This window comes from Anoplopoma fimbria, chromosome 1 (genome assembly GCF_027596085.1).
Source record: "Anoplopoma fimbria isolate UVic2021 breed Golden Eagle Sablefish chromosome 1, Afim_UVic_2022, whole genome shotgun sequence".
Lineage (NCBI taxonomy): Eukaryota > Metazoa > Chordata > Actinopteri > Perciformes > Anoplopomatidae > Anoplopoma > Anoplopoma fimbria.
Genome location: NC_072449.1, coordinates 23,566,302 through 23,589,744, shown reverse-complemented (window position 1 = coordinate 23,589,744; position 23,443 = coordinate 23,566,302). Strand labels below are relative to the sequence as shown.

The 23,443-nt window shown below is 41.2% G+C and overlaps 2 protein-coding genes across 2 annotated transcripts; both read left to right on the top strand.

The window, feature by feature from the left end:
• Positions 1-1,338: 1,338 nt before the first annotated feature.
• c2cd3 (C2 domain containing 3 centriole elongation regulator) lies at positions 1,339-19,192 on the top strand. Its single transcript, XM_054598492.1, has 33 exons — positions 1,339-1,532; positions 2,456-2,725; positions 2,802-2,959; positions 3,400-3,572; positions 3,710-3,867; positions 3,970-4,102; positions 4,194-4,346; positions 4,449-4,596; positions 4,698-4,798; positions 6,209-6,412; positions 6,515-6,630; positions 6,731-6,849; positions 7,086-7,217; positions 7,315-7,767; positions 7,903-8,054; positions 8,484-8,727; positions 9,345-9,528; positions 9,628-9,811; positions 9,895-10,067; positions 10,158-10,293; positions 10,840-11,108; positions 11,469-11,549; positions 11,636-12,235; positions 12,321-12,668; positions 12,755-12,893; positions 12,989-13,053; positions 13,139-13,344; positions 13,433-13,566; positions 14,147-14,296; positions 14,395-14,585; positions 15,917-16,682; positions 17,332-17,440; positions 18,996-19,192. The coding sequence occupies exons 1-33, from the start codon at positions 1,481-1,483 to the stop codon at positions 19,131-19,133; spliced, it is 6,639 nt and encodes a 2,212-aa protein (XP_054454467.1). The 5' UTR covers positions 1,339-1,480; the 3' UTR covers positions 19,134-19,192.
• Positions 19,193-19,981: 789 nt separating this feature from the next.
• Positions 19,982-22,830, top strand: LOC129092276 (mitochondrial uncoupling protein 2-like). Its single transcript, XM_054600170.1, has 6 exons — positions 19,982-20,107; positions 20,845-21,052; positions 21,774-21,971; positions 22,131-22,232; positions 22,310-22,490; positions 22,716-22,830. Exons 1-6 carry the CDS (start codon positions 19,982-19,984, stop codon positions 22,828-22,830), a joined length of 930 nt encoding a protein of 309 aa, XP_054456145.1.
• Positions 22,831-23,443: the final 613 nt, after the last annotated feature.

Below are 23,443 nucleotides of genomic sequence, written 5' to 3'. Positions count from 1 at the left end.
ATCAGCACTGCTCCCCTCTGCTGGTGATGTAAAAGAAGGCTGCATCGTGTTAAAACTTGAAGTGTATTTCACTTTTGTTCAAATGTATGTGCTGCTTTTATTGTAAAGTTTCACAATATTTTATAACATTTAATTCATGTCATGTTTAACTACTTTTTCTGTACTGTTTTATTTGATTGCCTCTGTATTCCCTTGCCAGCAAATGTGCCATGTTATTCCATTGAATAAAAAAATAATCGTCTATGTGTGACAAAGGCATTTTGGGGTAAAATCTATGAGAGCAAATAATAAAAAGCATGTGTTTTACTATTAAAAGCTAACCCAAAAGAACCCATGGTGACACAGTTGTCACCAACACTTTTAAATATCCTTCCTTACACAGCTTTATCCTTGGTTTTAACTCTTGAAGTCCCTAAGTGACGCGTACTGAACTTCCTGGTGAAGTCATGTGACAGTCAGTTAATCTGTGTACCCATGACAGCACATTTGACAGAACTAGCTCATTTCAAAAAGCTTGTTTTGTTGCAAAAGGTTTGAGCGCAACAGACGCAAAACTGTTAACAATGGTTCAAACATGGTGCTGATGTTTTCCCTCGTTTTTCTTTGGTTTTTTTTCATGCACTATGTGCATGTTTTCTTAAGTTTACAACATAAGTTTGATGTTTATTTTTATACAGCAAAAAAAGGCCAAGTTGATTGATTTTTAAATGAGGAGTACAGTTATACGTAAACGTCCATTGTGACATATATATATAACATTTCAGATCTTGGCTTTAGGTGGTAGTATTTAAAAAATATTTTTTCATAAATGTGTTCCTTGTGGTCCATTTAGTCTGTTTTATATCCCCTATAATTTTCCTTTAAGGAAAAATGGGTCTGGGTTCTTATGGGTTAAACTCAAAACTTAAAGCTGAAGTGAATGGAAACAATAACATTAAATTAGTAAGTTAAATTTTTACTGATAATTAGTTAGTTTTTCATAACAAATTTAATATAACATATAATATCGAACAATAAATTATGATTACATTTTTCTTCCGCAAGATCTGGTTCTAGTAATTATTATTTGAGTGAATAGGTGCAATTCCTTATTGGCAAATTTAGTAAATTAGATCTGAGCTAAACATGCCTTAAAGCAAGCACTGTTATCACCACGAAAATGTGTAGAAACTAGTTGAATTTCTGCAGAAACCTTACTTTTTGACCGCCACAACATAATAAACGACATTTCCCAGCATGCAGCTGCGAAATAAGCGGCAGCGTCGGCGGCGCGTTCGGACTTTGTTGCTGAGAAACAGTTTTGCGCGCTGCCGATTGTATGTGTGTGTGTGAGTGAGAGAGATGTGTACAGTTCAAACAAGCTGCTCTCTTAAACGGATTATTAGTAACCTTGGGTGTGATGAAAACATGCCTGCTAACGGTCCTCTGACTGCTCTGGCCAGGCTGTCATTTAACATCTATATTTACTGAGAGCTGCGGGATGAAGAGCAGAAAGCAGAGGTCCGTCAAAGCGGGAAGCAGCAGAAGGAAAGGTGAAGTGTTGTTAGCTCAGCTACCTGCTAGCAGTAGAGCTAAGTAGCTGTTAGCGTCAGCTGTTAGCATACTAGCTAATGCTGTGTTAGGTTAACATATGCTCTCACTTTCTCTAAGGTTGTGTTGTTTCTGCACGTGTTGTCAAAGTCGTATTTCCTGCTTTGTAGTTTAAAACTTCCTAGTATCTGTTGTTGATAAGTTCTGCTGCCTACGAGTCTTTGCTGGTTAACTAAAGATTAAATTGTATGTAATTGTGAGACACTTTTATCAAACTATTCAATACTTTCCAGCACTGAGGTAAAATGATGTTGGAAAGTGTCACGATGCTTTCAGAGAGTTTCAAACACTTCTAGGTTCATGCTTTATTGTCAGTGGTGTCACACCTGTTGTAAAGTCAATAGTGCTACAGGGATAGTTACAGTAGCTCAGAGGGATTCATGATGGATATTTATTGTAAGCAGTGTCTGCACGTTTGCAAAATCACAAGTAAAAGTGACAGGTTGATCTTCAAGCCATTGAACTGTGTTTTCTCTTACATATTTTTTAAAACAAAAAAGCCAACATCGAGCTAAGATCTGCAGCAAATACCACTCTTACAGTACCAGTCAAAAGTTTGGACACACCTTCTCATTCAATGGTTTTTCTTTATTTTTATTTTTTATCTTTTTCTACATTGTAGATTAATATTGAAGACATCCAAACTATGAAGGAACACATGTGGAATTATGTGGTAAACAAACAAATGCTCAACAAACCAGAATATGTTTTATATTTTAGATTCTTCAAAGTAGTTGAATGAGAAGGTGTGTCCAAACTTTTGACTGGTACTGTACTTGTACTACTTTATCTCTGATGTTTGTATTTACAGTGTTTGCATTGTTTGTATCTTGACTTTGCTGTAATAAAACATACCTCTTTGCAGTCCCCAGCGATGTGTCCCCCGCCACCAGCCTCCCTCCTCTTGTCGAGGGCCAGCTAAGATGCTTCCTGCTAGTGACAATAAGCCGGGTATTATGGACAGTTCACAAGCCTCCATCGGCAACATTCGTCAGGCTGCGCTGGTGGGGAGAGTCTTCAAACGGGACACACTTCTTTCCAAGAGATGGATCACATCCATCACAGAAGACCATCAAGACCACATCTCGCTTCCCCATCCGCTGCGGGCCAAAGCAGTTCACCTCATATCTGACAGGTAACTAAGAAGGCTTTCATATGTTTACATTTAAACTGTTGTTTAAAATCAGCCACTAACCTCTCTTCGATCACAGATATGAGCTCCCTGGTGCTGGAAGTTCTGACAAAACCGGATCATTTGCCGATCGCACGGGCTGAGGTTGCGGGAATCTCTCGTCTCTCTCTATCACACCCCATCAGTGGATTTTACACCCTTGTATCACCAACATCTGAGAAGCTGGGAGAAATACAGGTGAGTGGAAACCTGAATTCAGACTGACCTGCCAACCATAGTCCATGTTTGGTATACTGAAGTGCTTTTGTCAAGACAATGAATCTCTACCAACTGCGGGGTTGCTTTTTTTGTGACTATGATCCTACTGTGTAGGGACAAAAGAGCATCACAAGTAACTTTAAAAGGCACAAGAACCTAAATAATTGGATGCATTATGCCATTTAACACCTCTTAAGCATATTCACATGCATATCTGTTAAGTTATGCATGTAATTAAGTAATTTAGAACTCATCACCCAGTTCTGGCTCTGACCATCATTCAAAATTGTGGCATTGACAAACTCACGATTGAGTTTATTTAGCACCCTTTTTTAATGTTCAAGGTGTAATCATTTTGTACTTACAGTAGTAAACAGTGTCAAAACCAAATCTTAGCTCTTTTTTTTTTACCTCCTCAGGTTTCCCTTAATTTGGAGCCTCTTACAGAAGCCTATGACAGCAGCAGCTCAGGTCCCATCACAGATATCAGCATTGACAGACCGCAAGTCATCACACTGACTGTGCCCTCACAGCCCAGGTCGCTCTCAGCTGGCAGTGGGAAAGAATCAGCTGGCAGTGGAAACACTCCAAGGTGCAAAGTTGTTGTTGTTGTTGTTGTGATGTTGCCATTCATAATCCATGCATGTGTGTTGTAATAAGAGCCTACTGGTAGTAAATTTAAATCTGAGCATAATGATCTCACTGTACATCTTGCTATAATATTTTCAGAGGGAAAGACCACTTATATTACCAAAATGCCCAGAAAGACAAAGAAGAGTCACTGGAGAATCAGATGCCGACAACAAACAGACCTCAGAACAGTCAAACTGCTCTGAATCCTTCAAGTCAGGAGCCTTGTGGCCAAACAACCACTGATATCCTGTCAGGTTGGTTGCAGCCTGATTAAACATCAGATGTACATAAAGTAACAATAAACACACAAAATCGACTGTCTCTTTACAAATACTCAACGTTGACTCTCATCTCAGTTATTCTAGAGCGTGGGAACAAGCTCAGAAATGCCATGGTGGTATCAGCTTTGAAATGTGACATGGATTCTGCCCCAGCTCTGAAAGACACCCCACTACCTCTGCCAAAGGATAACATCCTGCCACCTTCCAAGTTGGTGTTTCAAAAGTGTGTCAAAGAAACAACAAAGTTTTCTATCATCTTATAATGCACATTCTATAATATTTAATTATTGTGTCTGCAGGCCCTATCCTTCTCCATCTGGGGCGTTTCTTCAAAATATTCTTCATGCTGATTCAACTCTCAAGCACTCTGATGATGTTGCTGTCGTCTCAGACTACAGCTTAGACTGTCCTGTTGACATGGATAACAGAGCTGTGGACCTGCTCCTTGGCAGGTACTTAAGGGCACATTTACTTCCAGAGATGACAGAAAATATAAGCAGTTTTTTGTTTTTTTTTCAAGATCTGTACTTTTTCTTTCTTTCTTTTTTGTTTAGCTTAAATACATCTCCTCTGCATCTCTGGGATGGAGATGGCTCCTTCCCTGAATCTTTGTCTGGCCATAGCAGTGTGTGTGGGGACAGTGAGCTCAACGATCCACAATATGATCAGAGCTTACTGGAAAATTTGTTCTACAAAACTCCTGTAAGTAGACTATTTTCTGATGATTTTCAGAGGAAAAAATATATATATAATCACTGTCGGTTTTCTTGATTTTTATTTATTTTTGTCTTGTATTCATTTAGATGTCAGATATTAAACCAAACAACACTGAGGTGCAGAGCCAAGAAACAGCATCCTCAAGTAAAAAGCAGCCGACACGGTCTGCACCCAGGATTACTGGAGGGTAAGGGCCTTTACATTCCCTTTAAAGGGCATTCCCCTTTGGTATTTTCAACCATAACCCTACTTCCCCTTGTTTTTGTGTCTAACTGACTAATGGGAACAACCGTTTTTTGGTCCAGTTTGAGGGAGATCGCTGCAGACGGCAGCTGCTAAACAGGTTGCAACGTAATCATTTCCGCACCGTCAATTTACTTCCACTAAAAGTGCTTGATTTTGCCACTGACAGGCTCAAACTGTTTAAGTGTTCAGACCATACAGAGATATAGACATTTTTCTTTACCTTTCACTGGATTCGGTCTGTTTGTTATTGTGTTTCTCGCTAGAAGTCTCGTTTTGAAATCTTGCCTTGCAACCACCATAGAAAATCATTTCAATAATAATAAGCTTAGCTTTTTGTGCTGCAACACAAGAAACTCGGACAGACAATTCAATATTCAATTCAGTTTATTTTGTATAGCCCAGAATCGCAAATTACAAATTTGCCTCAGAGGGCTTTACAATCTGTACACATGCGACATCCTCTGTCCTTCCCTCACATCGGCACAGGAAAAACTCCCCTAAAAAACCCCTTTAACAGGGAGAAAAATGGAAGAAACCTATGGGATGGACAGAATGCAGAATGCAATAGATGTCATGTGTACAGAATGAACAGCATAACAGAGATATGACATAAATTATTCATATAATAAGACTACTTATAATAACAGCAGCAATCATTATAGTATACATTTAATTGTCCTGTTTTGATGCACTGTTGCATTGGTTGCCTTAACTTTTATTAAGTTGTTTTGTATAACTCCTCTTCTGTTGACTTTAAATAATTGAAGTGGCCGTGGGGCAGACACAGTCTCTATAGGGTTTTGGGTGGGTAACTGGGTGGGTAACTGCTCCAAAGGAAGCGCAGAGAAGTGTGAAAGACTAAAATATTGGTAACACCAAGTTGCACTACTCTCTCCAACTCTCACTCACATTTTCACTGATGTCGTCTGGTGAGATGTCAGAGATGGCAAAGAAATGGGAAAACTGGGTCCATGTAGAAAAATTGTTAATAACCCTTTAAGCCATTCTGCTTGTCCAAAATAAATGATCCTTTCAGAAGATTGAGTGGGTGTGTGTCATCCCATGTTTTTCATCCCTCCACTTTCAAAAGTAGCCCCTCTAAAAGGGGATATCTTCTCCCTAAGGTACTAATTGATTGAGATATGAGCCAGGAAAGAATTTCCTTCTGCAAAAAATGCTGAAGGAAATTGACCAACTTAATAAACCCTTTACACAGGATATATGTGATACACACAAGGTACCTAGATATAGACCAGACCCAACACAATAAAACGTATAGTATGAAAATAGACTAAATGTAAACATTACTAGCTTTTGTAAATTTAAGACACTTATTTATTGTATTGTCCAGTCCAAACTCAGAGCCTCCGCGGTCTGCAGATGCTGGTGGTATCCCTCCTGGCGTCAGTGCAGAGCAGTTGACTTTGCTGAGTTTGATAAAGCTGGCGAGGGTGACCATCGACTCCCTGTCCGTACCTCCAAGCAGTACAACCAACACACCTAGAAAGACCTCAAGCAAAGGGAAACCTCCTCGACCGTTAACCAGCAAGAAGTGGTGGGCGAATCATTTAACGTTATTTTGATCTCATTTTTAAATAACATTGCAGTTATTAGTTTAAAAAAAAAAACCTGTGATATCTCCTCTCTTTTTCATTAGCACATATTTTATTGAGTACGTGTTCCCAATGGCCTCCACTACCAGTCGACATGATCGTAGTAGGAGAGGAGATGGAGAGGTGACCAGAGCTGTTGCCAGTAAAGTCACAGGAGGAAGTATGACCTGCTCACATTATCTGCCTTATTGGAACCTACCTGAGTAAAACACTGGTACGGGTTTGTGACTGAATCTGAATCACTCTTCTGTGTTTTTTAGCGGTGAAGTTCCATCAGCACTCTGTGTTTCCTGTCCACTTCAGTACAGCAACAGTGAAAAAATGGTGGGGAACTGATCTGACTTTCAAGGTTTACTCACGAAAGAGCGACCAAAAGAAAGTAAGTACCTCAATTTAGGTGTTCTTATGTAAGGTTTCTTGGAATGATAAATTATAATGTTCATCTGTTAGCACAACTTCTTAATGTGACTCTTTTATGAGATAGAAACCAATAGAAATGAATGAAACTGACTTCCTGTTCCTAATACATGCCTACAAACACAGGTAGACATTAACTGAATAAAATACCTTAAAGAATGAAGTTCTGGTGATGACCTTGGCTTCTCTTGTTTTCAGCCGGTTCCCATCGGCGAGGCAGTTCACCCGCTGAGCTGTTTGCTGCAGAGCAGGCAGCTGAGTCAGTCTGTAGTCTTACCTGTGCAGAGTTTGGAAGGAAACGGTAAAACACAGGAGATTGGACCTCTCAAGGTAATATACTGAATTTTTACCCATGAATGTATGTTTGCAAGCCTGATATTTGTTATCCAAGTGACTGTCATATAAGTTATTCTATTATTTTTCTCAGGTTTCACTAGAACTTATTAGAGACAACAAAGATTTCCCTTCTGAAAAAAGTAAAAGCAAGCTGGCTCAGAGAGACACATCGCCTTCACAAACTGCACCCAGTCCACAGAGAGAGACCAGGTCCAGATCTCCACAGGTTGACATTGACAGGGAGGAGTTACCAGCTCACTTATTTGAAGATCCCAGGCTGAATGTTTGGACTCCGCAGAAACCCTCGAAAGAACCCTCTCGTAATCCCGGACTCCACAAATCTCCTCGTATATCATGGCAGCAAGTGGAGGAGGACTCTGAGGTCCTGCTGCATACGTTACTCATGGTGCCAGATGGAAAGAACTTTAACTGTGGGCCCATGCAGGCTCCAAACGTGTACTTGAATTGTAAACTCTGGTGTGATGAGACGGCGAGATCTGTCATCAGCTGGGGTCAGGCCAATCCCTGTTTCAACTTTGTTCAGGTAAGCCCAGGAGATCAAATCTTGAAACCATCTTTTAATTTCTTATTAGGCTACAAAGGAAGCAAAATCTCCTACTTTGTCAAAGCAGAATCCCAGTGACTCTGATTATTTATTTTTCTCCATCCCTTGTCTCAGGTGACGCCTGTGGCCTTAACAACTAAGCTGCTGGAGCGAATGAAGAATAATGTGATGGTAATCGAGGTGTGGCAGAAGACGGGAAGTTCGGGGCAGGATCGACACCTCGGCATAGTTAAATTACCTCTCCACCAGTTCTACATGTCATTTAGGCAAGTTGAAGAGAGACAACGCATTTTTTTTAGAATGTTTTAAATTTGTGATTAGGTATAAATAGACAGAACGGTCACTACATATTTTCCATTGTTATTGGCAATTTTTATAGGGAAATTATAGTAAACAAGTAGTAATCAGTCATCTGTTCAACAAAACATTTCAGCTCTTTGGTAATTGGGGATCTTTCACAACCTCTTTTATGGAACCTGTCCTCCAGGAGGTGCTATAGTACCCCTTCTCCAAACATCATAATTGTCTTTAATCCTCCATGAATTCAATTTCTTGAATTCTCAGAATGAAACTCCAGGAATGTTTCACCACAAATAACACTACACACACAATTTAAATGTGGACTCAAATATACCTGCCACAGTGAGGCTGTATGTCAGACCAGTAACCCTCCTCTCTGTTTTTCCTTCCTGCAGGGATCCAAAGATCACCCACCTTCTTCTCCAGGCCCAGTACCCTGTTTTAGGGGTGGACTGCTACATGCCAGTCATTGATGTGTTCTCAGGTAGCTGTAAAGGACACCTCAGGGTTGTTTTGGCTATGGGCCAATCAGAGCAAATAGTTGCCCTCCAGCGCACAAGGGATGAAGATTATGACTGCGTGTCTCAACTTGTGAGACCAGTTCATCTGCTTGATCACCAGCCTCATTCCCAAACAAAGGTCAGTGGTAATTTCTTGGACATAATGCTCAAAGCATTTTGTGTATCTGTTCTTGTCAAAACTGATAATTTGCAGGTAAGCGAGACCTTCCAAGGTTGTTCATAGAAAAGTTTAGGATTCAAATGTCCTCAAATTTTTTTTTCCCTATTTAACTGATTCCCTGAGAGCAAACTTCCAGTCTACCACAGCTCCCCAAAATGGAAATCATTGCCACGTGAAAGGGCTAAATTCTGCTCAGGATTATATTAACATTCAAATGGTAGTTAATGGATGAGAGTATTTGGAATAAACTCCTCTCGGTTATGTTGGGAAACACTGTGAACACAACCCCCCAAGTCACGTCACATGTTCGCAAATGCAATTTACTGATATGTTATTCTATCATCAATTGAAAATGTCCTGGAAAAGTCCTGGAAAATGATCTCTAGAAAAGTTATTTGGGAATTTCTTTGCTGATGCACAATAAAGTACTTAATCTTAAAAAAAAACTAAAAAACTTCACTATTATAAATATTATGAACAAGTTAGATGTTTGTGTGCAGGTTTTTCAGCTCAGAAATGTCACATTTTTCAACTAAGTGCATGACGTCTTTGTTTCTATTGTGTTTCCCCCTCAGTTGATAGCAGCACAGGAGGAAACTGTGAGAGAGCATCTGTTTGTGATAAGAGTGGAGAAGGTTAAAGGGTTGACACCTCTGCAGTCCACAGTTTGGGGTGAAGCTGACTGCTACGTCCAGTACAGTTTCCCCTGTCAGGAGGGTGACCCTGCTGCAAAATTGGACCAAAGCCTCATAGAGAGTAGTAAGGCCATTTCGTTGTATGAAACCTTCACCATAAAGAATTTCCCCAAGACGTTTCCCCGCCCTCGCATCAGTCTGACTTGTATCTCGTCTCCAACAGGCGTGAACCTGAAGCCGTTTCGTACCACCACAACGCTCTGTGTCCCCGACCCGGTGTTTGGACACACTGAGACTCACGTGCTTCTGGCTCCTGAAGGAGTCCCAGTTCAGAGGCTGCTGCTCAGCTCTCTTTCTAGTCAAGGCCTAAGCAGTGGAGGGGGTGTCCAGTTTGAAGTCTGGTGCAGGTTTGTGGTTGTTTTGGGAATTTCATATCCTAATATGGCAAAATACTTACTGGTTTCATATAAAGGATTGTGTGTGTCTGTAGGTATTATTATCCAAACGTTCGAGACCAGCTTGTGGCTAAAGGAATGCTTCCATTGTCCAAGCTGTGTGCCATGGTCACCATGCAGAGACAGCATCCTAATGAGGCCCAAATGTTCTCCCTGCCCCTGATTCCCAGGACATCCAGTCCCACAGGACATCAGCCTCAGCCCTCAGGTACACAGACACTCAGAGGAATTGCAATAATATGATGCATTGACACATTTAGTGTCGTATACGTTGTGGCTGATCTGTAGTGTTTCTCAGGCTTACTAGATGTGTGCATTCGGTACAAGCACCGACCGGTGAGACCTGATGGTCAGACTGGTAAAGGAGCTGCCTCTCGTGTTGTGACACTCGTGGTTCAAGTGCACAGAGCATCAGGTCTGCAGGCCGCAGCAAGGTACATCTCCACCACTGTCCTATTGGGAGCTTTGTTTGTTTTTATGGAATGGAAATTCCCCTTAGCAATGTTCTTTGTCTAGAGAGCTGTGATGGCTTGAGTAAATATGCGTGAAACTGTTCCTAATTGAAGTGAGCAGTTTCTGGGTTAGAATGTTGTTGTTTTTTTAATTTCTATAGGGAAGTTGTTAAGACTTAAATATCTAATTGAATTACTCTTTAAGATGGCGTTATCAGGTTATGCCATCTATCTATCAGTTAATGTAGTTTGTTTTAATTACTGAGTTAATGCTCTTACTGCTGACACTTCTGCCATCAGCCTAATTACATTGAAAAATAAATTACTGTTGAGTTTCTGAACTGCATATTTTGAGATCAACAAATGAACGTTCAGCTCCACTAATTGGTCTGATAGCAAGTGTTTCAGCAGCAGAGATTTCAAAACCTTAGGGAATCACACAGAGTATTTGCAAATCTCTTATACAAATGTACAGATACTGCCTCAATGCCTTCAGTCTGGTATTGTGCTTCTGCCTCTCTGTTTCAGGGTTTTATCAGAACAAAATGAAAGATTCAGCTACTTTGCCGGTGTGGGAGTGAACTCGTACATCACAGTCGAGCTCTCCTTCTTGCCTGAGAGTGAAAGGAGGTGCACCCGCATAGCCGCCAGGACATTCTGCCCGGAGTTTGACCACCACATGGAGGTGTCCTGTGATCTGCTGCTTCTGAAGAGCAGTGGAGAAACCTGCAGCTTGGCTGAGCAGCTGGAGGAAGCCTCTGCTGTCTTCACTGTCTGGAACAGAGACAGTCGCAAAGGTTTTTTTAAGCTTTTCTTTTATTATTTACCAAAATGACTTATTGATATAAATGTTACAAATTTATACATTATAATTTACATTATTTCTTTTTTCACAGTGACAATCTACATTGGCTTCATTTTTATGTGCCTTATGCTTTGATCGAAATATTTACAGGATAAATTCAAATGAACACTAAATCAGTCAACATAATTCATTTGTTAAACGAGCAAAGTTTTATTTAAGGATAGTGAATAAGTTTTACATCTAGTTTTGTTCTTTCACAATCAATCTTTTCACTTGTTAAGAAGCAGTAATTTCGTCAATGTTAGTCAATAATATCTGTAAGTTACTAATTTGTTTTAAATTTTTGTTGCAGCAGTGCAAACTTATAAACCTAAGGATGTGGTGTTGGGCACAGTGAAAATACCTCTTGCGGATCTCATCCATAAAAGAACAGGTATGCTGCACTCTCTGTGAATGCTGGGCTCAATAGATTTTATGACAAACACACAGTCACTTTGTTTCTTTTTCCAAATATAAAAGGTATTTCTGGCTGGTTTGGAGTGTATCTACCTCAGGAAACAAGTTCTTCTCAGCACCAGCACATCTTGGTCGGGGGCCTCGAGATCTCTGTTAAGTTCGCCCACCACTCAGACAGGGAAAGAGTCATTAAAGCTGCTCAGGGTTTGAGCTGGGAAATGGCCCAGAATGAAATGCAAGATGATGAAGAAGCTAGGGGACACGGCATGAGAAAAATGTCACTGACTTTCTCGATGCCCAGAGCATGGATACCTGTCCATTGCTTGCTTCTGCCGGGCCTCAGTGAGCTGGAGCGCTCCACCTACTGCTACTTCAGGTACAAGTTCTACGACCAGGATGCATTCTGCTCCCAGATGAAACACCCCTCTGTTGAGGAGGGAGGCCAGGCAACGGTTGCTTTCCAGGGAATTCGAACTGTCGAGCTGAGGAGCACTCAGCCCTTGATGTGGTATCTTCGAGAGGAGAAGCTGGAGGTTCAGGTGTGGGTTTCCTTTACAAAAGACAAAACCCAAAGGCCCAGAGACACAGACCGACTGGTGGGTTCAGCGTTTGTTGACCTGTCCTCTCTTGCAAAGACACCAACGCAGAAGCTTACTCTCAGTGGTAAGAAATAACTACTTTTTTTATAATTTATTTATAAACAGTTTTTTTATTGCTGTAGTAACATCATGGCTGTATTTCTTTACAGGAGTGTATCCACTGTTCAGACGCTCAGCAGCAGATCTACAAGGGGCTGCTCTCAGGGTGCACATCACCCTGACAGCAGGTTCTGTCCCTGTGGAAGTGGGGACAGTCCCTGCTGGAGTTGACCACCAGGTGGACTCGGACAGCCAGGAGGAGCTCTTATTAGAAATGGAGGAAGCAGCAGATCGAGCCCCCTCGCCCACTACACCGAAAACATCACAAAGCAGACACAAGAATAAATCCTCCAGAACCACTCCAGACATCACATTGGTGCAGCACACAGGAATGAGCATGGATGAATCTTTCCCTGTGACTATTGCAGTGGACCGGGCCATGCATCTGAATTTGAAGGGTGAGCTTGTGATCTGACGTAATTTTTTTTTATTTTTCTACATACGTTTGTTGATAATAATGATGTGTGTTATGTTTCTCTGGCAGGCTGTCCTTTAGCAGAGCGCAGTGAAGGGTCACCATGCTGCTGTGTTTCATACGTTACTGCAGACTCTGATGAACCAGTGTCCACAGCTGTCATAGCCAACACTGACTGCCCTGTGTGGGACCATCAACTTGAGTGCAGGTAGAGTTAAATAACAGACATTAACTAAAATCTTTGAGGAGATCTATGATCGGAACAATCACATATCAGGCTGATGATCTGTATCTCATTTACAGGCTTTCAAAGCAGCTACTTGTCGATCCACAACAGTCTCTCGTTTTCAAAGTCTGGCACAAAGGAGGTACAGGAAGTAGTTTCACTTTACGATGTATAATGCATTGATATGCTTGATATATTAATTCACTCTTGTTGTTTTTACTCAATAGAAACAGAGAGGGTTATTGGATTTGCCTCTGTAGACCTGTCCCCCTTAGTCTGTGGGTTCCAGTCAGTGTGTGGTTGGTACAACATCACAGACTTCAGTGGTCATTGTCACGGCCAGCTTAAAGTGTCCATCACTCCGCAAAAGGGGGTCCAAGATCTCAGGGAACAGAGAAAAACTGTGAATGAAGAAGCTTCCAAAAATTCACCGGTGAGAGAAAGTATTCATACATACAGTAAAAAAAAACTAAACAACTTGTTTATGTCTTATTGTAATCATGATGAATGTCTTTTATTAGCAAGCTTTATTCCAGGGCCTCCCTCTCAGCTACCATACCACAGCGGCATACAGCAGCTTCCCCTCTCACATCAGCCGATACACCGAGCAGAAGATCTCGTCACCTGACCAAACGGACAGGCTGTTCTCTGAAAGGTTTGTAGAACAATTACCATAGACTGTTTATAGCCGAAAGTTTCCTAAAGAGCCATTGTGAAGCTCAAAGTGGGTGACTCTGGCCGACGCCATCTCGGCAGTGATGGCACAGCCTAACTCCCGGCTAATAAATAGTGGAGCTGAGGCGGGCTCAGATGACACAGCAGGGGTGACAGCTAGCAGCTAGCCACCTGATACGGCACCCGCCTGTCACTCAAAGTGGCCACGCCCTTAATTAAGCCTAACTTTAAGCCTAAATGTAATTTAGACGAGTTATCTGAAAAAATCACCCCCTAAGCAGTTGGGGAAATAAGCTTAAAACACCAAACAGTTTTTTTTGTAACAGGCTGTAAACATGTTTATTTCTGCTGTAAAGTTGGGCGTTTTAACATGGAGGTCAATGGGGATTGACTCGCAGGTGGTTATTTGAAGAACTGCAGTTTTGGGCACTTTTGCGCTGGCTTCTTTTCTAAGGACCAGAATTTCAGCTAGACAATTACATTTTTATTCAGTCAAAGCATTCCAATATGCTGATAGAAGTCTTACATCTCATTTATTCATCGTTTGTACATCTGTTTAGGTCAAGTGAGAGTGACCGCCACTTTGAGCACATGGACAAAGTACGTCATTACCATCAGAGTCTGCAGGAGCAAACAGCAGCTCATTCTGTCTGTAGCAGCAGTGCTGCTGACATCAACCCCTCCAGCTCATTTCTGTTTTCAGCACTAAGGTATCATTCCTAAGATAAACTGTCCATTACAGTTGATGCAGCGACTGTTTGCCTTTTTTTAAAACATTAGCTTTGACTACGTCTCATTGTTTTTACAGGAAAAAACTAAGTGAGCTGGACAACATCCAGAGATACTTCAGCCGTAAGATTTCAACACCCATATTCCCGTCCATGAGTGAACAGGACTGTCAGGCCAAGCATGAGGAACAGAGGGACACAGAGACGGACACATGTCAGCTTCTTCTCAAGTCAAACGACTTAGTTGGACAAGTCAACAATATTATTAGTGGTGAGCTCTTTAACATGCTTAATTGGTCTGGTATTCCCAGCAATGTGTTTCATCAGTAGTCTTAAGTGAGATCATTTAAGCATTTAAAACTGTTACAAATGATTGTACCTTTTTTCTTGCATGTCCAATATATTGTAACTTTACCATTTAAAGATCATTCTTGGCAGGTTGACTTTGTTCTGGTTTACCCAACCTTGGCAGTAGACCCAGAGTTCATTGTGGACACAGTCTACTGTTTAGCTTACACACTTAAACCATAAATGGAGGCATCCCTGTACCTTCTGACTTCCTCGGTCCTAATAAGGACCAGTGCTGCTGAAATTTCTACTAGTGGAATAAAGTTGACACTACATTTCTGTCACTCTAAAAGTACCAATGCTATTACAATTATTAGTCAGTTTGTCTTTTTGTCTGCACACCTTTGTGGCCGTTTAATCCACACACAACAATAATTTCCTTACTCTGACCTCACATCACCTTTAACCCCCAAATGACCCTTCATTACCATGGTTACCCTACTTCTCTTAAAGGGAACATGTCACCTTTACCCTGAGCAGTATGCGTGTTATATCCTGGTGATTCCATAACCATACAGTTAACATTGACATTACACCTAGTGAATTATATGCTTGCAAGTCCACTACAATACTGTACTTTAGGGCTGCAACTAATGATTATTTTCATCATTAATCTGCTTATTTTCTCGCTTAATCAATTTATTATTCTATCTGTGTACTTTCCAAGGTAATGAATTCCAATTGCTTGTTCTATCTGACCAAACCATCCAAAACTCACAGAAAAAAACCATCAAATTCTAAAATAATATTTTGGTTTGATTTTTGCTTAGAAAATGCTGCACTTAATCCCCATGCTTCCTTTTCCGATGATGATGAATGTATGTCATATGCCATAAGTGCTCCAGTAACAAACAGGAGAAAACAACAAATTAAGACAAAAGAATGTAGTGAAATTCATAGGAGCTACTGGCTGCAGTAGTCCTACAAAGAAGCAAGCAGCAAAGTCCAGGAAGGGGATGCTGTAAAGCTGACAGGGACAGAGCCCCAAGCCACTTGCACTTTCCGAGCTGAACAAGTGCTAGTTGCTGCGCACTGCCGCGAAGAAATGTGCACGGAAAGAGCCAAACAACCCACCTGCTGAGCCACGAACAAGTCTCAAACACCTCTGTCAAGTGATGATTTTTAGACATTACTGACAAAGAACACGAAAAAGTATTTCCCTTTAAAAGAATGACCTTGAATGCAATTCATGATAGCTGAAAAACAAAGAGAGTATAAAAAGTTGCTAAAATCTTTACTGTCTTTTTCATCCAGGTCTACGAGGAAACCAACTAGAAACAATTCCCTCACACCCGGAGAGCAGCTCAACAACTTCCCCTGTAGCAGACAACAACCCTCAGACTCTTCCTGAGAGTATCTCCAGTCCACGCAGAGCTTCATATTCTTCCATAGAAGATTTGTCTCCTCTGCACTCGCCTCTGCCAAAGACGTCTGAAGACCATACAGACTCCGAGCCTGAGGAAGAAAACGGCAGTCGAAACTACAATGCTACAGTGTCCGAGGATGAAAACGAAGAAGGAACGGACAAAGATGAAGATGGGACCGGTAGCACACGGGATGAGGAAGCTGATGACGATGATGAAGATTACGAGGAGGTTGTTGTGAAGCCGAGGGCTCTCAATGAGGTGACCTCTTTAACAGACAAAACCAGTCCTTGGACCAGCATCCTGTCAGACCCCGACCTGGTTTCTCTGAAGAGCCCAGAGGTACCAGAGGAGCCGTCTCTCAGCGAAGATGAGGACGAGAAAAGGCAGATGGTAACCCATGACTGTAGTGTTAAACACACTACCAGTGCCAGACGAGAAGAAAGTGATCAAAGTGACAGTTTTAATGGATCAGCAGGAGACGCTTCGGACACAGAGAGAGATGGTGAAAGGACACTACAAGCTCTAGATGAAAGACGAGCAAAAGAACCCAACAGCCCTAACGAGGAGTCAGGTGACAGAGCTTCATCACCCACCACTATGAACGACAGAGATACCCATGATGCTTCATGCTCCCCCGACATCGCACTCCAACCGTATCCTTGATCTGTATTTGTTGTTGTTGTTGTCTTCCTTGCTATCAGATTAGTTGTTGCTGCTGTCATTTGTTTTAGAGGGTCATCCCAGATCCCAGATTCCTGGCAAAGCTAGATCAGGGAGCCTTCTGTAACACTCATAGTCTGGTCCACATGCATTGTTGTGTCTTTGACATGCAGGTGTAATGTCATGAACAGATGCAGGCAGCCACCCTCTGTCACTGGTTCTTTGTGTGATTTAGTTTGGAACTGTTTGGTGTTACTGTTTGTTCAGACTTTGCATGTGAAGTTAATGGGAAGATGCAAATGTGCTCGAGTGTCATAAATTGAGATTAGGGTGAAAAGAAGAAACTGGAAGGAAAAAATGTAAAGAACACACACACACACAGACGCACTCCCAAAATGGTACATACATACCGTTTGCAGCTATCGACAGTACAGTTGGTACATAGGATGTCGAGGCGAATCAACACCTATAGCTGACTAAAGAGAGAGTCTTTTTGTTTTTAATCACTTTGACTTGTTATTAGGTGAGTTTTAAAATGTCATTTTTTGTGTTCATTTACCAGCTTCCTCTCATGAATCTTTGATCTTCACTGGGATGACATCATACTATATTTACTTATTTTTTTTAACATTCAATATCCAGCTTGGTCCCTATGGAGGTCCCTAATTTCTTCCTTCCCTGTCACCAAATGGAGGCATCTATGAGAGTCATACGTTTAGCTCCTTCTTTCTCCCAGACGTCCCGTGACCCGGTGAGTATTTGTCACTAACTCTACTAATGGCATTCAAACTCACTCGCTCTCTCTCCCCCTTGACTTTTCACTCCCCTCTCACTGAGTACCTAAATATCTTTGTTTCAGTTATAACTTCTTATTTTATTTTCAATTTTCTTACATTTTGTACAGTCCAATTTGAAAACTGTATTACTTGTTCCCTTGATTATTGGATTTATTTTTATTAAAAAAGGCATTAAACACAGTATAATATATATAGTCAGTTGACATCAGGACCAAACTGCCATGCCAAAACTGGGCGTTATTAATAGATCACGCTCCACTTTACACATGACGCGTACTGGAGAGACCTGTCAAGAATAATGACACGACCAAGTAAAGTTCAGCATAATTAAACTTCCACCATTAACAGCTTGGGGCCCACCCACTAGCTGACTTGTACAAATATTTAAACAAGATGCTGTACATACTGTTATAAGATCATGAGTACATGTGGTGTTCATTGTTTGCACTGCAAACATCTATCTGCCCTCATTCAGTCTTTATTGCAGTCTTAATGTTTTTTCCCTGTCACATTTTCCATTGAGAAGTTGTGTTCGTCGCCTCTAGCTTTGGGAAAGGAGTTGACAAACTAGTTTGAACAGTCTAAAGATGAACAGAATAAGGTGTTTGTGTCCCGCCTGTCACTTCCAGTACACTCTATTAAAAACACTGCTATTATGTAACCAGTTGTGTGCGGTGGCTGTTTAATTGCAACAATAATACACTCTCCTCTTCCCTGAGGATTATTCCATCCTCAACAGTCAGGGCTCAGGCATCTGCCCGATAAGCTGAATAAAAATTGCAACACAGCAAAACCAGACCGGTAAGAGGTGGTTGGTTTTCAAAATGTCACATCATGAGTTAAAGGACTCAATACGGAATTCAGAGCAAACCTCAACATGACTCCCAACACGGAGACGGTGGCAAATACCAGTGTCAATTGACTGTACGAATAAAAAAAAAAAGAGCCTTATGTATCATGATAAAAAAGGGTATTCATTGTTGATATTCTGTGCAACTGAGAAAGCGCACTAATATTATGCATGTTTCCCCAGAGCACTTGTTGTCAAACAGGTCTGTTGGGTGACTTCCACTCAGCTCTAGAGATGGAAATGCAATTCTGCATCACACCATAGTAAAAGGATCCAGCTTCAAGGAGGGTGTGGAGATATCAGATATGAGAATGTGCTGGAGTCTGAGGTCGGAGGTGTGCCTGTCTCTGCAGGAAGGACCTTTTTTAAAAAAAAAAAATAAAAAAGCGGGTTCAAACTAGTCACTTGTTGCTGATCTCCAGATTGTACTCCATGTACTACAGAGAGAGACATGTGACAAGCCTGTTAAGCCAAAGAAAGGTTCGCTCTGTTTGAGCAGTCACTCATAAGTTACCACACAACTCAAACACACAATAAATGATCCTTTGACTAATCAGTATGCCTGTTTGTTATTAAATACACTAGAGAATCATATTCTGAGGCTCAGTATTCGCTGCAGCACTCACACTGCAGGTATGTTTGTGTTTTGATCTTTCCAGGGGCCGAGCTCTCCACTTCACAGCATTCTACACAGCAGAGGTCATCGACAGCGCCCCAACATGTCGCCGTCATCCATGAAGAAGGAGACTGATAGAATAGCAAAAATATTTGCTGCTCACTTTGATGACAATCACTAGTACGCGTTGTTTTTTTTAACTGTTGTACAGCTCAGTGGTTTTAGATCATGTAAATTAAATGTAACATTTTGTATTTTTTATAAATAAATATAAATACTACAGTTTGTTTGTATTTTTCCATAGGATTTTTTGTCATACAGAACCTGCTTCTCAGAACAGCAAACAGTCACCCGAAGACTTATCTCCAGTACACCTGGACCAGTTTGGTGACATCACTGGATAAATTGCTAGTTTTAAAATGCTGCCTTCAGCAAAATAAGATTAAGTACTTAATTAGCTTTGCAGGTGCATTGCAGAATAATACAACAGTATGTTAATTACATTTAAATGGGTTCAGCATACGAGTGTTTCTAGTTACGCGAATGGTGGTACGCTGTGTTCTCCGCGTCTTTTAATGCTATAATTACAGAGCAACCACTGTTATGTACATGAATAATGTCTCATCGTGTGTCAAAACGTTTAAATGTCTGGTTTTAGTTCAGCGTCCTTCTTTAAATGAGCCAACACCTGGAGCAGGAAGGGGCTGACCCGCCGGCTTCACGCTGTCTGCTGCTGGGTGTCTGCGGAGGCTGCCTGGTACAGTGTTTAACAGTGACATGAGAGTTTGGAGCAATTTTATGACTAATGGCACAACAGGAGAACTTGGCATTCAAAAGACAAACTTTTCACTACCTGAAGCTTTACTTCGGCTGCAGGAGAGTTATCTATAGCCCACCCGGATCTGACATGGAGGGACAGATGATTCGTGCTCCGAGTATTTTAAATTGTAGGATGGATTAGTATCTAATACTTGAAGACGCTGCTTTATTTAGTTCATTAGACTGTTGATCCTCTTGAGCTCATCAGTCATGGTCGGTGGAGGAGCTGCCGATCTGTCCCCAACAGCCGCTGTCAAGATCTTTGCAGCCGGAACAGCTGGCTGTGTGGCCGAACTGGTCACTTATCCCCTGGACACAGCCAAAGTGAGACTGCAGGTGAGGACTATCACCTGTAGCCTAAAAAGTCAGTGATGATGATGATGATACAGTGTTTGAAATACTGAGGTCATGAAACCCCCAACAAATCCCCTTAGATATGTTGAAAATGAACATGTATATATTTCTTCTGCACATTTAATACATTCATTCAACTGTTACATTTCATTTTCTGCAAATGTCATGTCACCACATGGTGGACTATTGTTATTCTGCAGATTTAGATCATCAAATAAAAAATATAATCTACTTACAAATGATCATGTATTGTTATAGATAGAGACCCAGCCGTGTATAAAGTCATTAAACTTAGCTTAAGTTTTACCAGCTGCAACAATAAAGTGATACATCCATTATTATGAACCGGTAATATAATAAACATTATTCTGAAATGGGTAATTCTGCATGAAAAATACTTTAAGTAAAGTTTGATGCAAACACTTGTACCTATGAGGTCCTCACATTCCCCAAATTCCTTCGAACAAGGCATGTGCTTAATCTACAGCCTTACTTGTTGTGTTTCTTTTCATCAGGCTGAACAGGAGAACAATTCTAACAAAAGTGTATGTTGCAACATGTCAAACCAATTATGTAATGCATAACAATTTAAAGGAAACTGATAATAGGCATGTAAATAGCAGAACAGATTAACAATAACACATTATTGCCACAGTTTGCACATATGAGCGATCTGTTGGGGGATGTTTTGAACATTTTGTGCATTTATGTGACTTTAGATTCAAGGTGAATCCAAGCCCTCACTGGAAGGCCAAAGGATAAGATACAGAGGTGTGTTCGGCACCCTCCTCACCATGGTGAGGACCGAGGGCCCCAGGAGTCTTTACAGTGGACTGGTGGCAGGGCTGCATCGACAGATGGGCTTCGCCTCAGTCCGCATCGGCCTGTATGACACCATGAAGGGGTTCTACACCAAAGGGTCAGAGAGTAGGTGTCCAAATGTTTCAACAGACAGTCGAGCAGTGGAGTAAATTATCTCTCAGATCTTTCAGAAGTGTCAGAAAGTTAAATTGTAGTTTGCCAATTTCCATAACTGCAGAAGCGTAAACATAGGATATTGTGCAAGCCAGTTTCTCTATCATTTTTTGGTCTATAAAGTATCGTTATCTACACTCTATCCCCAATATATAAAATGAAATTGGACCTATACTGTAGGATAAATAAAAGACTCCTGATATTATAACTGCAAACTAGAGACTATTCACAGACTATTGCAATGAATAGGAAGCCGAATGCTTGTGCTCAAAATACTGGTTTTACTGAAAACCAGCTCCATTATGTAGGGTCAGATTCCTCTTTCAGAGATTAGGTTTGTGTTGATGCCGGAGGCCTTACTTGTTCCACATCCATCTCTGCGACATCATTAACTTGAACGTTTACACCACTGATACCTGAGGTGTTTCATAATGCAAATGAAGCTTCATATTTGAGGGTAATCTGTATAACATGTTATTCCTTGATTGTTTGCAGGTAATTGTCATTAAAAATGAACAGATGTTTTGAAAGGCCAACTCCACTGCTAAATGTCTCCCTTTCTGTCTAACTACAATCACTGTCGTTATCAAAACCGCACCCCTGTTCAGTCTCTATTCACTGTAAACTTGCTTGTGTCATCAGAAGGAAACAAGCGTCTTTGCTTGTATCACAGATGCAGGAATTGGGGCTCGGCTGCTGGCAGGCTGCTCCACGGGGGCGATGGCAGTGGCCTTCGCGCAGCCCACTGATGTGGTGAAAATCCGGTTCCAGGCTCAGGTCTGCGGGTCCGCCTCTGTGAAAAGATACAACAGCACGTTTGATGCCTACAAGACCATCGCCAGAGATGAGGGCTTCAGAGGGCTCTGGAAAGGTAAACTGGAACGGTAGACAGGAGAGCTTTTTGGCTGCTAAGGAATGTATGGCTTCACCTTGACTACATTTACCATCAACACTGATTGGACTTCCACATTAAATGTGGCACATTTTCCATTTTAAGGTTCTCCATAAAAATGTTAAATTGTCTTTTCAGGTTGTCTGCCAAACATAACTCGTAATGCCATAGTAAACTGCTCCGAGCTGGTGACGTACGACATCATTAAGGAGCTCATCCTGAAGTACAACCTGATGACAGGCAAGTGCAAACTCGTCAAATTAAGTCCTCAGCATTTCACGCTCTCCTTAATACCTAAATCAAATTGTTTCCCACAGACAACATGCCGTGTCACTTCACAGCAGGCTTCGCAGCAGGTTTCTGCACCACCATTGTGGTGTCTCCAGTGGATGTGGTGAAAACACGCTTCATGAACTCAGCGCCTGGGAAGTACAGCGGCGCTATTAACTGTGGCCTAATCATGCTGATGAAAGAGGGACCCACAGCTTTCTATAAGGGGTATGTAGTTTGTTTACTTTTGTGTGTTCCATGACTTTTGTATTTCCTTTTAAAGCTTATTGAGATGGGATTCCTTCTATCTCACCTTCACATCATGCTTCTTTTCTTATGTTGTCGTGTTTCTGCTGTTTTGTTTTATTTTAAAATAGTGTTGTTTTCAAGAGCGAGTTTGACGAAGCAAAAGTAAATTAAATGTTTTCTTGATTCATCTCATTGTTTTTTCAGATTTATACCCGCATTTCTCCGTTTGGGTTCCTGGAACATTGTAATGTTCATGAGCTTCGAGCAGATTAAGAGAGCTATCATAAGATTCCAACAGTCCCGGGATTCAGTGCTCTGACAGCTGGTTTGGCACCGGTTTGTTGTTATTGATGCGCAATAACCACGACTGTCTGTATCAAGCAGCACCTGCTTAAGAGAGACAATGAGGTTTTGACTGCTGCTGATCCAGACCTGTTCTCTTTCAAGGAATAAACTGCCATTCTTTAAGAAACTACAGTGAAAAGGAAAACTGCAGGGATGATTAACGTTGAATTGTTGCTGACAATGCGCACATTATTGTAATAGATCTAGCAATGTTTCTACTAATGTTTTTAATTGGCCTTAATCACTGAGGACATTTTGGCATGTCACAGTAAGAAAAGCACAGGTGTAAATGATGAAATGAATGATGGCTGAATTCCATTTAGCTGCTTCAGTTTCGGGGTCTTGGTATTGTGCATGCTGTTGTCACATTGTCATGGTTTAATGAGACATTTAACGGGGTCATTATTAATGTTATTAGTAACGTCAAAATGTTTACTGAGAAAATTAACTATTTACAGGGTGAAGTCTGGTGTGGACGGGGATGCGGGGCTTCCTCCTGTCAGAGTTTAACTTTTATTTTATTTATTTTTAGATTTCATTGATTGGGTTTTGAATTTCATAAGTAGTGTCAGGTGAAACGTTTTTAT